At 37.7% G+C, this 17,134-nt stretch overlaps 1 protein-coding gene across 1 annotated transcript in view; it reads left to right on the forward strand.

The window, feature by feature from the left end:
• The first annotated feature begins 15,736 nt into the window (after positions 1-15,736).
• Positions 15,737-17,134, forward strand: part of LOC149173783 (MLO-like protein 1) — a 525,125-nt gene continuing 523,727 nt past the window's right edge. Inside the window, exon 1 of the mRNA XM_089424731.1 lies at positions 15,737-16,028. Within this exon, the coding sequence (XP_089280857.1) occupies positions 15,906-16,028 (123 nt within the window). The 5' untranslated portion in view covers positions 15,737-15,905. The remainder of the gene's footprint in view (positions 16,029-17,134) is intronic.

Here is a 17,134-nt window from a genome sequence, read left to right on the forward strand (position 1 = left end):
CATAAGCCTCACTCCTTTATCATATTACTTGTGAGATTGTATTAGATCAGTGATCGTTTACAGTTCTATTGTGAAGAGAGATTTCGAAAATACGATATTTTAATGTATAAAATATTTTTCGGAAGAAATCATGCATAAGATCACTCTCCAAGTGGATCAAGCACTAGATCTGTTTCTTCATCTTGTCTTGAATATGAACCACACTTGTTGGTTTGAAACATGTCGACCAAAATTTTCAATGTGATTTCTTCGAAAAATATTTTATACATTAAGATATGGATCACAAAAGCTTGAATTCGGATACGGTATTTGTCATATAGAGATATGTTTGTATTTATATGCAATAACCCCGCGATTTATATTGTGATTTGGAGTCTGGTTCAATTAGGTCATTTTTAATATAACCCTATCATTATTTGCAATATTGGTTTTCGATTTGTGAGCATTTGAAATACTCTAACTTCAGGTTCGATACATAGTAGGCTTTGAGACAAAGTATATTGCCATACTATATTATTTATACGTCAAGTCTAATATGGTTTTCTCATTATCCATACGATGATAGTATTTCCTTTTGATTGAAAGTGTATTCATATCTATATTGAAACCTTCATTTGAACTCTAACATTACATACCTATGTTAACAAATTTCGATTTGCAATAGAGCTTATAAATATGCATATTGTGTGCTTAAGTATTATTCATAAGAAGTCTTTGTCCTTTAACAAGGCTTCAATATATTTCACATGTTTCATGATATGATAGTATAAAGTGTGCATTAGTTATTGAAAATGGACTACTCTATGATCTATGATATTAGATATGAATACACAGAGAGCCACTGTAATAGGTGTGATGATTGATATGAATGTATAATGATACCTTGAATTTCATGGATATGCAATGATTTGTTTGAAGCATTGTGATTTCATTGACTGGTGTGAATCATATTTGGTTGCATATATGTAAAGTTTATGTAAGTATTGGATTGAAAACAATATTTATACTTAGGTTGGTTTTCTTGCTTGATAATTTAGCAAACAAAACTTATTAATTAGCATTTTCTTATCATAAATTAGTTTATATGAGATTTTCCTTTCAATATCTATTCATATTCTTTGTATTTTCATTCCAACATTTCGTTTTCAAGGATTTTAGGACAAGAATCATAGCCTTCTATCATTTGGATCTAACCTGCAATGAGTAATTGAACGTTTTCCTCGAAGTAACGAAATATAAGAATTATGAGCCAAGTCGGGAGATTTGAAGATAAAGGCTAGATAGACAGACCTAAATTTCATGCATATTTTTTTTTAGTTTATGTGCTTGTTTTAGCATTAAAAGCGAGTTTGAATTGCATTTGCAAGTAGAATAGAAGTTCACTAATGAGTTTCTTTTGAGAAAGAAATAGTGCTCGTGTTGCCTGTACACATAATGTTTACATCTTGGATTGACTTTGTGAAAGGTTTTATTGTGACAATAAATATGCCCAACAATATTTCTGGATAAGATCTCATCACCATATTGGGATGGACACATCACAAAATTGCAAGTTATGTTGATTTCGTTGCGCTACATCCTTCATGAAAATTACCTCAAATCTTGAGGCTGTCTATGAGGATGTCATGATGAAAGTGCTTATGTTTATGTTGGAAGATGAGGCATTGGATTGTTTTGAAATAGTTCTAGAAGAGAAATATCTTCACCTACAAGTATAATCAATGCATTTCACCGAGTTTTGGATCTTGGTTATGTTAAAGGATCATGTGATGTGTGTGTATCTATATTTGTCTAAATCAAATAAAAGCACGTTGAGCCAAATCGAGAGAAGCTAAGAAATTAATTTCACGAGGATTTCTCAAATTATGAGTTTTCATTTTCATCACATATGCCATTTTTGCATGAGATTAAATATTTAGATGAGAATTTTGATGAAGTTCTTGAAGACCGTGTTGAATCACCTCATGAAGATGGAGAAGATTCTATTTAAGATGATGCATTACATCTTGTTTTGGAAGAAGCATTTTTTTAGGATGATGTACTCTTGCATTAGGACATTCTAGTAGCCATCATTATTAGTTATTAGTAGGATAAGGTTTTGAAAAGAAATGCATCTTTTCAAATTTGAAAATTTAATGATGAAAACCTTGATGATTTGAAAAGGATAGATGTGGCAAAGAAACATTTAGAGGATGAAGAATTTTCAAGTGCTTCCATGGGCTCATATGATAAACAACATCGTAACCAAGAGGATGGTGACGTAAGCACTCATTTTGACTTTGTGACATTGATGGGAGGTGGATCATTGACTTCTTCATGGAGATCCCATATATGGTACATATAGTGAGAGCTTAGTGGGGGGGAATCTAAATAGGCATTTTCCACTTTGAAGAAAAATTATGAGCAATCCCATGGCGTGTGAAGAATACATTATAGGTCACATGTCCTTAGGTTTTAGACAACTAAGAGATTTTGAGTATGTAATGTATTTTCTACTATTTATCAACATTTGGGTATCCTCATTAATGGGTATATTTCTTTTAGTGCAAGGAACAATTTCATAACATTACTTATGCATAAATTTCCCAACCATCGATATCTTCACCTCCTACTCAACAAGAGTAGATACTTCTAGGATGCAATATATTTGGGACAATAGCATGCCACTAGCATGCATGATAATGGATGTATTATGGGAATTTTTAGGCTTCAAAAGAGGGTATCAAGCCCCAAATTATGAGTTGATTTAATTTTCCAGGTCTGAGTTTTTAGGACATACATCACATGGAGGTTTTATAGAGGGAGTTGATGAGGGGTAGCAAAGTTTTTGCATGTTTTTATTGGAGACGCATTCTAAACCTTTGTTGCTTGAGGGTATGACAAGTGGTTTTCATGGTAGCTAGGGAGGATGGACATTTAAAGTTTGTATATTAGTCTTTGGAGAGGCATATAGTGGTCTATGGAGGTAATTTGTCACTTGGTGAAAGGATTCTATATTTACATGCCAAAGGTTATATCAATCCTATTGAATTTTGGATGGAGCAAGCATGTAGCTAAATACACTAATCCTGGTGTGGTTTTGATGTTTACTTTCATATGCAAAAGCTCACTTTGGTTTTCAACCATATAATGATTAATATTCCAACCTATAATTGCATGATTCTTGACGTGGCCTTGTTTTGGTTTGTCCCAAACACAAACATAGATCCCATGTTATTGATGAGATGACATTGTAGTTATTGGTTATATTATTTTACTTGGAATTATAACTTGTAGTTACATAGAAAGGTAGCAAGAATGAGTTTGATGTTCACGAGCAATAGGTTTCATTTATATGTTTCCTTTGGAATTTTAGGTTCATGCCTTTATTTGTATAGCCCGTTGAGAATTAGTATTTAGATAGACATTCTTACACCTTTAAACTTTTGTAGCAAATTGAAATTCCAAACCTTTGTATTTTATGGTATGGATGTGAAGTTTTGGATCCATCCCATCATAGATGGCTAACACTTTTATTGACCTCAAAGGTACAATAGATATTATGAAGTTCTCTACGCCCCATTAGGGAGTGCAGTCCCCATGTGGAGCTAGCTGTACTATTGGAGCCTTTGAATAGAAAATTTGGAGAACACCCTTAGTGGCATAAGTATGAAATATATTTGACATTGTCAAATACTACTTCATTAACATGATGGATGCATAAAGAAGGCATTAAAGAAGTTATATGTGTGAAAATTCCTGAACATAAATTCTAATGCTGCAGTAACTGTTTTATTTTACCTACTTATTTTCGATAAGTTATTTACGAAATCCCTTCAATAAATATTAAAATAAATTCCACTGCAAATATCACATCATTATACAGAAACAAATACAAACACAAGAATCAAACACATCAACACAGTTATTTTTGGACAAATGTCCCCGGAAAAACCCAATGCGGGAAAATCAGTGTAGCAGAGGAGGGTTTTATTAATCTTTAGCAACAATAGATTTTACAAAAATATTTTTACATAGATACTGGGAGAAAACACCTGAGACTTTTCTTTGAGACTTTCTGACACCTTGGAGGACTTCTTTTTCCAACTGCGTCAACCCTGTGTCATCCTGCTTGGCTCTGCACTGATCTGTCCTTCACTACATCATCCATTGCGTCCCTGATCTATGTCTCCCTCTACGCTGTCTCTCTCAGATCCCCTGCGTCACACTTTTTGAACTTCCTGACTACTGCTAGTCACCCCCTCTTCCTCCACCCTACAAATCTCCCTCTAAAATAGATTTTCCTTCCTCTATGAGAAAATCGATTTTCCTTAGTATAATAAGTATCTATTGGTGTGTCTCCAAATGACCCTCAAGTCTTCTCTTATACTTTTCTTTTTGATGAATCAACGACCGAGATTAAGTCCCTAATCAACGACTAAGATTAAGATAGACTTGATCCTTGTCCCTTAGAAGCTTCTCATCATTATCTTTATTAATACCCATTAATATTTTTATTTTCCTAAGTTTAGACTTAGGAACCCATTAAAAATATTAATTACTTTAATAACTCCTCCTTCAGATGGAATTTCCCAAAACGATTTCTGAGTCTTGGAGATCTCATGTGTTTTAGCCTCTCCACCAATTTTCATGGCTATAGCACATCCGATGTTACCATAAATCAACAATATGAAGGGAGTGCTCAGGTTAAAAGAAGATAACACCATCTTTTAAAGCTTGTATTTGATAATGGAAGGGTTGACCCTAGTGTGAGAAGTTAAAAAAAAAAAGAAAAAAAAGAGGATAAATTATCAAAAGATAATTGTAACCTTAAGTTGTTATAAGGTTGGCCCTTATTTATTATACAAAAACAATTATAATAAATGATCAAGGGTTGGCATTGACCTATAATTTTCAAAAACAAGTTAAACATAAGGGTCAAAAGGTCATTAATGAGGTGCTCATCACGAAGAAAATAGTTGTGTTAGGGGTAAACCGACTACTTTGGGACGTGTTTCTTGGTCTAAAGTGTTTCTAAGTGTTAGTTAAAGGATGCTTAAGCAATAGGAGGGGATGATCAAGAAGGCGCCCTAGTCAAGGGTTAAGCTAGGGACAAAGGCCATAAATACTAGAAGAGAAAGTTCTTGATTGTGTGGGACATCCCCTCCAAGCTTAGTTGAATATTTGTGAGGAGGAAGAATTCAAGGGGCATTTAATACGAGGTTATTCATCTTTCTTTGTTTTTCTTGAGTTGATTTGATGGTTGGAAATTACTAGTACAAATATACTAGAATAATCTTTGTAGAAATTTTAATTTATTTTGATATATATATACATGTGTGTGTGTGTGTGTTATTTTATTTTATTTTAATTTTTTTAATAAGAGGATTCTAGGGATGAGGTTGAAAATCACCCTTAATATTTCTATAATCATTATATTTATTTAAGTATATTTGTTGTTGTAATATCTTAACTATGTTCATTCACTCTATTTTGAACGCTGCTCTAACTAGACATTGAAGGTTAAGCATGGCAAGTTAATGCACTATTACCCCAAAATCATACTTGAAGCATGATTTATTATTAGCTATTAGTTTCACAACCTTAGGCTTTGTTCTCTTGTCTACTTCTTTTATGGTTTCACATGTGGGCGTCCTTTAATCATTCATGGTTGCAAATTTTCACTTACTGTTGATTTTGTATTGGTAGTGAGGATATTATTTGAAAGAACCCTCCTTTATTTTCTTCATATTGAGTGTGTCCATGTGGAGCATGTTTATAATAGCCTAGACATGCATTTTTTCCTTACACATTCCAACCCCTTGATACTTGATCTCGACTCCATCACCCATTAAATGGACATTGGTCTTGGTAACTCTACCATCCCATAATCTAAAGAACACCATGAACACATCTTCTAGGGTTTCCAATATGGGCCAACCTCCCTAGGCCCTAAGTGCCACTAGGGTCACACTTGATTCCAAGAGTTTGAATATTTTTAAGTGTAGGTATAGGAGATAACATAACATAAACAAGAAAAATTATCGCATTACAATATACAAAATAATAATTTGTAAGTAATTCATGTGTATCACAAAAATCACACATGTAGATGTGTCAACAAACGTAAACAAACTATATACCATTTTATCCCCAAATTTTTATGTATCAATCTATATACATTTATATAATAATTAAATTAAAATTCCACAATAAATTGTTATTTCATATTCGTTATATTTTTAAAAATTATATAGAAACATTATAATTTAAAATTCAAAATACATAAAAATAAAATAAAAAAAATAGCAATAGTAACTTTATACAATATTGAATTGTATAGATTTGTTAATTAAGTCCTACTCATACTTAACTTCCATACTTCATAAATAACTTTATTTTTGTGAATGTACGCTGACTCATCACTATTATTCAAAGAAAACCACACCACCTGGAATTACCGGATGGTGGTCCATAATGGAGCATGTTTTCAATCCTCCCAAATACTCGTGGATCTTAGATCGTTAACATGTTTCTTTACATCCCAAGAAGTCGAACTCTTAGCCCAACAAAAGCAATTTTAGAACATAATTTACAACTTTATCTCACTACTATGAATCTTCAAGTTTAAAATGTACATTATATTTATGTGTGTCTTAAATATTTAATTTCATAAAAGGTGGTAATGAATACCCCTATGCAGCGTTAAAAAGAGATATTTCAAACTTCATCACTAAGGGAGAAATATTTATGTTTGGTGATTTTAATGTTAGAACAACAAACAATCAATCTATTCAATTGGGAAGTGATATGAGAGAGGATAACAATCCTCTATGGTTAAGAAAGAATGAAGAACACCCTTGGAAGAGGACATCGCAAGATGGGAAAGGGACGTTTTCATACTTTTGAGCAAAACTATTAGGCCTTTGTAGCCTAAATGACATGGTTATATGTAATGGCATGAAAATTTGGTTGAGGTCCAATAATATCACTTGTAAAACATACAACGAGCAAAGCATAATATACTATATTATATGCTCTCAAAGGTCTATTTCTAAGTTGTTGAACTTTAGTATTGAGTGATGCCCTGTAAAGATAGACTCTGGCCATTTTCCTCTTCTTATTAAGTTTGGTATAAATACCGAAGGTCATAAGGGGAAACATAACCAACACTCAAACAATAAAGTTTATGATCAGAGGTAGAATTATCTTAAATCAAGAAAATCAAGAGCTCTTCAATGTTGCTCTTAAAGAACGCCTTCAGTTGGCAAAAAACAATAATAGGGACTATGAGGATAATGGAAGAGATAAAATATATATTTGCAATAGTATGTTGATTCCCTTCATTCACAAAGCTTTAAGATTATGTAAGAGATCTGGACTCATGAGGAGGATCTCAAATACCTTCCCAACTAATCCTTGGTATGACAAGGAGTGAAAGGATGTGAAAATATCCCTCAAAGAAAAGTCAAGCAAAGAAATCAAGATTATATATGTGCAATTGATAAAAAAAAGGAAGCTATGTGGTCACAAGAAGGAAAGAATTGATTTCTTTGGGAAAACATAAACCCAAAGGTTTTTATATGGAACTACAACAAAAGAAAAATCAAATAGAAAACAATATCACAGATGCCCAGTGGTTAGACTATGCAAAACTTTTATATGAGCAGACAAATGAGAAAAACAAGCCTCCCATAATTGTCTCCTCAACATAGCTATTTTCAGTTGCAGATATTGAACAAGGTATAAAGAAACTGATAAATGGTAAAGTGCAAGACATCGATAGTCTACAGGCAAAATTTTTAAAATGGGGTGTGAAGCTTCTTTCTCCTCACATCAAGGAGATCTTTAACTGAGTCAATCAAGGTAGCTTTCCAGTTGAATGGACAACTAGTGTTGTTATACCTCTTCACAAAACTAGAGATATCAATAACCCATCTAACTATCGTACTATTATGATCAACCCTCTTCTTGGAATTTTTTTTTGGAAGCATGCTAGAGGGAAAAATCAACGAGTGGGAAGAAAAAGAGGGAAAAAGAGCAAAGGGGCAAGCTGGCTTCAGACCTAAACATTCTACCATTGATTATTGCATCACTTTAAAATAGTTCTTCAAAAAGGTTTGGGACAACCAAGGTGGGGAAGCATTATGTTGCTTTGTTGACTTCAAAAAAGCCTTTGATACTATCCCTAGAGATGAGCTATGACGCCGAATGGAAGAACTAGGGGTCCCAAAGGAATATAGGGCGGTTGTTCATAAGCTTTATGAGTGGGCTAGAGCCAAAATCAGAATGAAGGAAGGCATGTCTGAATGCTTTGGCAGTGACATAGGAGTCAAACAGGGATGTCCTCTTTCCCCCACATTGTTTGGTCTATATATTGATAATCTTGAAGAGTGGATAAGCAATACCGAAGGAGAAGGCATCCAATTAGCAAGATATGTGGTGAAACTACTTCTATATGTAGATGACCTTATTCTTATTGCTAAATCTGCACTAGGTTTGAGAGAACACTTGAAAGCTCTGGAACTCTTTTGTTAAGATGTGGGAATGCAAGTAAATACCAGCAAAACTAAAGTCATGATTTTCTCTTTGAAAAGAAAGAAACAATAGGATAGTTTTCTCTTTAAGGGTAGCCCCTTGGAGGTTGTAGATGAGTACAAGTATCTAGGAATTGATTTCCACTATAGGCTCAACTAGGAGACATGTAGATCAAAGAGAATCCAAGGAGGGTGGAAAGCTTCATACCTTCTTCAGAACATGTGTAGACAAGCAAAACTATGGGATTGGAAGACTAAGAAAACCCTCTTTGGTTTATTAGTGGTGTTAGTTATCCTCTATGGTTGCAAGATATGGGGGAGCAACATGTCAAGCCACAAATGGCAACAAATAGAAAGAATCCAAAAGCATCTAATCACAAGTAGCCTCAAAGTCAAATCAACGGTCCCATATGATATCCTTTTAGTTGAGGTTGGTATGTTTCCAATTGAGGCTTCAATGATCATTCATTTGCTAAGTTACCTAAAGAAGGTTGAAAATATGGATAAGCACCGACGACCCAAATTGGTTGTGGAAGAAGAGCTAATTCATCGGAAAAATACATGGATGAAGCAAAATAAAAAGTGGTTGGGAAAATGGGACATCAATCTGTATGACTGTTCTCACATTAAGGAGGAGATAAAAAAGTGGGTATTAGAAAAATTCAGCACTGCAATGGGGACAAAACAGGTAGGCAAAAAAAAACATATTATGTCAAATAATTTAACCTTATGTGGAAGCATGATGATAAAGAGTATTTGAGTTCCTCAATCAAGGGAAAAGCTAAAATTTTAATTGCACAACTGAGTACTAGCTCCCATCATCTAAGATGTGAAACTGGTAGATGGGTGATCCCTAAAGAAGATTGGGAAGAACAAACTTGCATTTTTTGTAGCAAAGGGGTGGTAGAAACATAATGACATTTTATCAAACAATGTGCAATGCATGAAGTTATTCATCATCAATTTGATAACAGTCTAAAGGTGAACAATGTCAATGAACTTTTTGAGGAGGCAAGACTTCATAAAATAGTAAATTTCTCCAGATATAATAGCAGAATCAACATGGAAAAAAGTTGAATATGGTCTAAGTTGATAACCAATGGTCCCTTAGACTGTGAAATTTCATGAACATCATTAAAATCCATATAATTCAATTCAATGAAAATGGATATTTGAATTAATTTCCTTGAAATAAAAAAAAACAATTCAATTCAATGAAAATAGATATTTGAATTATTTTTTGCACGCGCCTGCTCTGCTTCAGCCGACTGCTGTAGCTCGCCCCAGCTCCCTGCGCCCCTCAGTCCGCTCTGCCTCTCCAATGGAGGCCAGCGGGGACCCTAATCCCCCTCCTTCACCGCCTCCGGAGGTGTTAGCCTTCCGATCAATGATCGCAGCAGGTCCAAAGCGCCCCCCCCCAGCTTCACAACAAAAGTTTGTTAAAAAGTTGGATATGATTCCATCAGTAGCCCTACCAGAAGAAGAAACTTGAAAAGCTACGTTGAACCTTGCGGAGAGAGGCCTTATAGGCCAGTTCATAGGCCTCTAGCCATCTCCCAAGTCGGTGGATGAATGGACCCAAAGGAACTGGAAGCCCCTGATCAAAGAAGGAGTCAAAAGCTATTTCGTAGGTAAGGGTTTCTTTGTGTTTGTCTTTGAAAACCCAGATGAAAGAGGTTTAATCTTTAGAAATGGACTGTATTTCATGGGGCCCTAGGGCCTTTACCTGAACAAATGGTCCCCTGATTTCGATCCCACCCAGGACATCCCCTCTGTTGTCCCGGTCTGGGTTAGGCTCCCACATTTGCCTATGCACTATTGGAACCAAAAATCTGTACAGATCATAGGTAACGCTCTGGAAAAATATATAGATCAGGCAGTGAGAAAAGACCAGTACTCATGCGCCCGTATCTGCGTAGAAGTGGACCTAGAGGAGGGGTTACCGGAAGCTATCAAACTCACTGTAGCTGGGTGGACGCATGTCCAGGAGTTGGACTACAAACAGTTACCCTTTAAATGCAGACATTGCCACGGTCATGGCCACTTTGCAAAGAACTGTAAAAAGAGAGCAGAGGAGCAAGCAGACAAACAGAATGGGGAACAATGGACCCTAGTCCAAAAGAACGCAACCTCAAAAAAAGGAACAAGCAAAGGTAACACGGACGGAGGCCCTAGCAGCAGCAAAGCCAACCAGGAAACAGAAGTAAATCCAAAAGGGATAGAAAGGGCTCAGAATAATCAAGCCATCCCATCCCAGGAGAATGAAGAACAGGCAGACATTCCACCTTCAAACAAGGAGGAAGGGGAAGCAATTCAGATCGAGGCCAACCAAGGCAGACCCTCCAATCCCTCATATGCAGAGATAGCAAGAAAAAAACCAGTTGACAGCTTTGGTTCCTCGAAGGATGAAACCTATGAGTGACAAACGAAAAAAGCTGGAAGGAAATCCCGCAAAGAAAAAAGGGAGGAGGAGGCAGAAAGACTCAAAACACAAGGAAGCCAAGCAACCATAGAAATGACTATTGGCCGAAACATCAGACCAAGGCCCTCCAAGGGAGGGCTCAATACCCCCTCAACTAAATAATGAATCTCGTCTCTTGGAACTGTAGAGGACTGGGGAACCCCTCTAAAGTAGAAGCAGTCAAGGATCTTATGAAAGCAGAGCCCTCAGATATCCTCATGCTCCAAGAGACCAAAATAGAAGGCCATGCCCTTCTAGAGATCAGCAGCTCAAAGTGGAATAAAAGAGCAGGCAAAGTTGTCAGCTCAAGGGGTACTTCTGGAGGACTGGCAACACTCTGGAACGATGACCTTTTTCATCTGAAAAACCACAAGGAAACACAGCACTGGATCCACACGGAATTGATGCACAAAGCAAGTAAGTTGTCTATTTCCCTTTTCAATCTTTATGTCCCAGTTTCTTATTATGAAAAGAGAGAATGTTGGAACTCCCTTTTAGCCTTTCTAGAGCAGACAACCCCCAACAATATTATCATAGCAGGGGACCTCAACATCATTATGAAAGCAAAAGAAAAGAGGGGAGGTACAAGTAACAAAGACCCCATGCTAGACGAGGTGGAGGAACTCTTTCAGCGCTGGGACTTACTGGACTTCAATCCTATTAGAGGCATTTACACCTGGTCCAATAATAGAGTGGGAACTGATCACATCTCAGCACGGTTAGACAGATTCATGGTACAAAGCTCCATAATGATGAATAAAAAGATAAGCATCACTAAAATCCTACCCAAACTGGCTTATGATCATAAGCCTATTCAGCTTCTCTTGGAAGATGAAGAAGATCCGGGGCCCATTCCATTTCGATTCAACCCCCTATGGATCGAGAAGGAAGGCTATATAGAGACAGTGAAGGCAGCTTGGGCCAAAACATTCATGGGATCCCCAAGCTATGTCTGGGAGCAAAAACTAAAAGCAACTAAGCAAGCGCTGAAGAACTAGATAAATAGACCAGGACCCTCTCCTACTGAGCAAAGAAACGAGTCAGTTCATGCATTGCAGACTCTGCAAATAGAGATGGAAAACAAAGACATCACAACAGAGTTGCTGGAAAAAGAAACAAAGGCCCAACGTTCTACACACCAAACTTTCAAAAAGGAGGAAGAATATTGGCGACTAAAATCTAGAAGTTTGTGGTTGAAGGCTGGAGACCGAAACACCTCCTTCTTCCACCGACAATACAGAGCGAGATTGACTAGGAATCACATAGCAGAAATTAAAACATCAGAGGGTATCATTTGCAAAGGTTTTAATTAGGTCAAAGCTGCTGCAGAAACCCACTTTAGGAATCTCTACAGAGAAGAAACCCACATAAATAATGAGGAAGTCGCTGATTTCATTGCCAACATCCCCACTCTTATTAGCCCTGAAGAAAATGTAGCTCTCTGCAGGCCAACCACAGAGGAGGAAATTATAAAAGTCATCTGGTCCATGGACGCAGATAAGGCTCCCGGGCCTGATGGATTTACAATCCATTTCTACAAGTCTTGTTGGCATATTATTAAAGCTGATCTCTGCAAAATGATAGGCTGGTTCATGAAAAAAGCCAAGGTAGGCGGAGGAACTAACTCCACTTACCTCGCTCTAATTCCCAAAGACATCAATCCGGAGACATTTGCAAGGTTCAGGCCGATTTCGTTGTGCAATGCTTCATATAAAATTCTGGCAAAACTGATAGCAAACAGGATTAAGCCGCTGTTAAAAAGACTGATCTCTCCTCCTCAAGGCGGTTTCGTTGAAGGCAGGCATATTCTAGATAATGTAATCCAGGTACAGGAGATCATCCATTCTAGCAAGCAGCGGAATGAAAAAGGCATGCTGATCAAATTAGACATGGCAAACGCCTTCGACAGAGTGGATCGCTCTTTCCTCTGCAATGTCCTGCTCTCATTTGGCTTTTCGTCTCAATTCGTTAATCTCATCAAAGCCTGCATAGATAAACCATGGATCGCCCCTTTAGTCAATGGTCGCCCCACGAATTTCTTCCAAAGCCAGAGGGGCATCAGGCAGGGATGCCCCCTCTCCCCATTCCTGTACATCATAATGGCGGAAACTCTCAGTCGTAAACTCACTGCAGAAAAAATAAACGGCAACATCCCGGGTCTTAAGCCTTTCCATGGAGCTGAAGCCCTGAATCACGCGTTATTCGCTGATGATTCACTTCTTCTAGGTGGAGCCTCCATCAGAATTGCCAAAGCCATAAACGCAGTCCTCAATAGTTATTGCAGAGCCTCTGGGGCATTAATAAATGAGAACAAAAGCGAAGTTTATAGCTGGAACATAGATCAGAGGGAGCTCTCTGGCATAACCACTCTCCTCGGTTTCAAAGGACAAGCAATCTGGGATAGATTCAAGTATCTGGGCCTTCCCATTATATCAGGAGCAAATAAAAGATCGCTCTGGAGTGAAATAATCTCGAAAATCAAAGAAAAAATTGCAGCGTGGGGAGGTTATTGGTTGACGAAGGGAGGCAAAGTAATTTTAATAAAAGCAATGTTGTCGGCGCTACCAATCTACCAGGCAACGTTTCTCTTAGCACCAAGAAATGTGGCGGAGCAAATATCCAAACTGCTCAGAGACTTCTTGTGGCAGGGAGGAAAGGGAAACGAAAATAAAATGCATCTGGTGAACTGGGACGTGGTAAAAAAAATAAAGGCAGATGGAGGGCTGCAAATCAGAGATCCAGCTCTTGTAAATTTAGCGCTGGGAGGAAAGATCTTATGGAAGCTGATCCATGAACCCACCCATCCGGTTAGTGTAGTGCTGAGCACTAAGTACAGACCCAACAAATCCCTTAGCAATCTTCAGAATGCAAATGCAATCAACAACACGCAGGTGTGGAAACTATGCTGTAGGAGCAGTAAGTTCTTCAACAAACAGGCCTACAGGATTCCTGGCAACGGCAAACGCACCCATCTGTGGCTTGACAGAATTATGGGGAAAGAACCCCTGAAGAATAATGAGGACATAGCTGATCTCAGGGACTGGCTGAAGCAGGCAGGAGTTAACACCATATTCGAACTGTCAAATTGGGATCATCGTGGAGATTGGGCAGGATGGGATTTTCATGGAGTCCCAGAGCGGTTAACTCACCAACAAATTCTGCTCGAAGATCTGATGGAGGAAGCAACGCCTATCAACAGAACCATGAAAGACAAATGGGGATGGGGTCAGTCCGGAGTCTACACTACAACAACAAGATATAGAGCATTGCAGGCTTTAAGAAATAGCAGTCAAACCCCGGCTTTTTGGAAGAATGTCTGGGAACCCCTAGCCCTTCTAAAAGTGATTTTTTTTTTTTTTTGGACCCTGGCTCATAACAAACTCTTGACTGGCAATAATCTGGAAAAAAGGAATATAGCAGGGCCGCATAGATGTGTATTATGCAGCAGCAACTTCGAAACAGCCCAACACCTTTTCTTGGAGTGCAATTTTGCAAAAGAGGTATGGGGAATTATTTTACATGATTTTCAGATTATTCTGCCTTCACAAATCTCTGTTGCAGATCTCTACGCCACTTGGAGTCGTTTCTATCCCCAGTGCATCCCTTCCAAATCATTCTGGAAAAAAATATGGACAGCTATCCCAAAATATGTTTGCTGGCAGCTTTGGCTAGCTCGAAATCAACAGATTTTCAGAGAGATGAGGCACACTCCACTGCAAGTCGCAACAAAAGCTAAATCCTTTCTACTGGAAGCAGCCCAACAATAGTATTTCAAAGAAGATCCATTGTTATTGTCGGAAGAAAAAAGATGGCTCGGCCCGCTAGAGCCCTGTCCGCACAAGCAGCTCCTCTCCCCACAGAAGGCAAATCAGGAATGGCGCATAAGAGATGAAGATGACAAATTCCAACTATGGTGGCGGTCACAAAACTTAACCACAATTTTCTTCGATGGAGCGTCTAAAGGTAATCCTGGAGATGCAGGCGCTCGGGGGGTCATCTACTCTACGGACGGGACTTCAAAAGACTGTTTCAGTTGGGGATTAGGCCATAAATCTAACAATCAAGCAGAGATTCTTGGGCTAAAGGTGTCAAAGACCTCCAAGTTTTTGGAGATTCAGAGTTAATAACAAAAAGCCTAAAGCTGGGAAATCTATTTAGCAATGCCAGCCTCAACAAAATACTGGACAGATTGAAGAGAGTTCTCCTAGATTTTGACACATGTAAGTTTTATCATATTCTCAGAAAGTCAAATAGTGAAGCTGACCATCTGGCAAACAAAGACAACTCTTTGATGAAAGGACTTCTAATTGTAAACAGTGAAAGTACTGTACAAATGCCCTGAAAATCAAGTAGATCTTAACCAACAACAGCTAGAAATCTGCAATGTAATAGGAGCCGCTTGGGCATAGACCCAAGGTTTTTCAAATAAATAAAAATCATAACCGTTTTAGTTAAAAAAAAATATAGATATTTGAATTAATTTAAAAACAAAACTATTGTATTAACTCCATTAAAATCAATGAAAATAGATATTTAAATTAATTTCCCTGAAAACAGACAAAACTAACAAAACTACCGTATTAGGTCCCTTGGAGATTTCGTGCACATCATTAAAATCCATTTAATTCAATTCAATGAAAATGGACATTTGAATTAATTTCCCTGAAATAAAACTATTGTATTAGAAAAGGCGCCAGTTTTTTCGAGACGGCAATAATAGCAATATAGATTTGATGTATTACAGATGCTGTGCCAATCTTGTAATTGAAGTTATTGAGAGATTCGGCAACTTTCAACAATCGCAAGAAAACAATGGTTCTAAATTTTTTTCGCGCATTAGTTGTTCTATGTTATCTACTGTGGCAGATGGTTTGTTGGGGATCAATTCCGGTGCTGAGAAGGGCTTGTTGTTTTCCCGATAGAGATCAATGGCAGAAGAAGCGGGCGAAGGTTCCCTCATTTATGCACCCACATGGACAGTTGCAGTTGTTTTTACAGTCTTCGTTGTTATATCGATGTTCCTGGAGCAAGGGATTCATAAGCTTGGAAAGGTAAGTTTGAGGCATTGTACAAAACAGCTTTCTTTTTTGTGTTGCATATTTGTCTCAGATCAATCACTCACACATACCCACATAGAGACTATGAAAGAATTGACATCATACTATCCTTTGTCCTATTCATCGCATTACTCCTTTGAATTGGGGATTGACTGTGTGGATATAATCACCAAATCGAAGAATTGCACTGAGAACAACAATGAACGAATATCGAGTAGGAGTAGGAAACGATTGCACGGTTATATTAATCTGGTTCAAGCACAATGTCGGCAATCAGTTAATGGGATTATAGTGGAGCATCTCAAGAGTTAAGCAAGTGATCCCAACTGCTCTCTGGTATTAGACATTATTATCTGTATATCAGGCCATGTGGGGGCAACCTAGCAGGTTTTTGCCATTTAGATTAGCATTTCTTTTAATTGTAACGGATTATATAATAGCAAAATCTGTTCAAATGCACAGCAGGATTACATCTTAAAATACTGAGCTTCAAATTTACTCTGATTTCCTAGAACTAGTCTCAAACTTTCTGGTCTGCGAGATCATAGTGCTGTTACATATACCCAACCATATCTGAAGGTATATATTTTATAAAATATGCCTAGGATTAGACAGTACTTTAATTACTAGATCAGTCGACTAGAATCCAGCATAATGTCCATTGAGGCCACTCGGTTCAGGTTGGGTACAACGGTCCTGGTAGAAAGTGCCGAGTTTGCCAGCGATGCTGGAGCAGTCACTGCGTGCTGACCATTATAGAGGGCGCCAATGAGACTTTGCTGGTATAGGCAAAGATCGTTAATCTCCTCACTCAATTGGTGAATTAGCTGCAGCTGCTTCGCCATAATGTCCAATATGGAGTTGAATTGGGCCGTTAACCTGTCGACCCTCAACTTACGGGTGGCAATTTCCAATTGTGTTTCTGACTCCACGGAGCGAGACTCCTGGTCATCCCCACAGCGCCGAAATCCCTTGCTATACATTGCAGTTATCACTGGACATGTACCCTCGTGACGTTCTGGGGGAGAGGAGAGTTTCCTGCTATCTTCGATCTATATTCAAACTCTACCACCCCAGATGAGGAATATGCACCAAAATAA

This window comes from Pinus tabuliformis, chromosome 4_2 (genome assembly GCF_031772625.1).
Source record: "Pinus tabuliformis cultivar Carrire ecotype Pingquan chromosome 4_2, CPIR1, whole genome shotgun sequence".
Lineage (NCBI taxonomy): Eukaryota > Viridiplantae > Streptophyta > Pinopsida > Pinales > Pinaceae > Pinus > Pinus tabuliformis.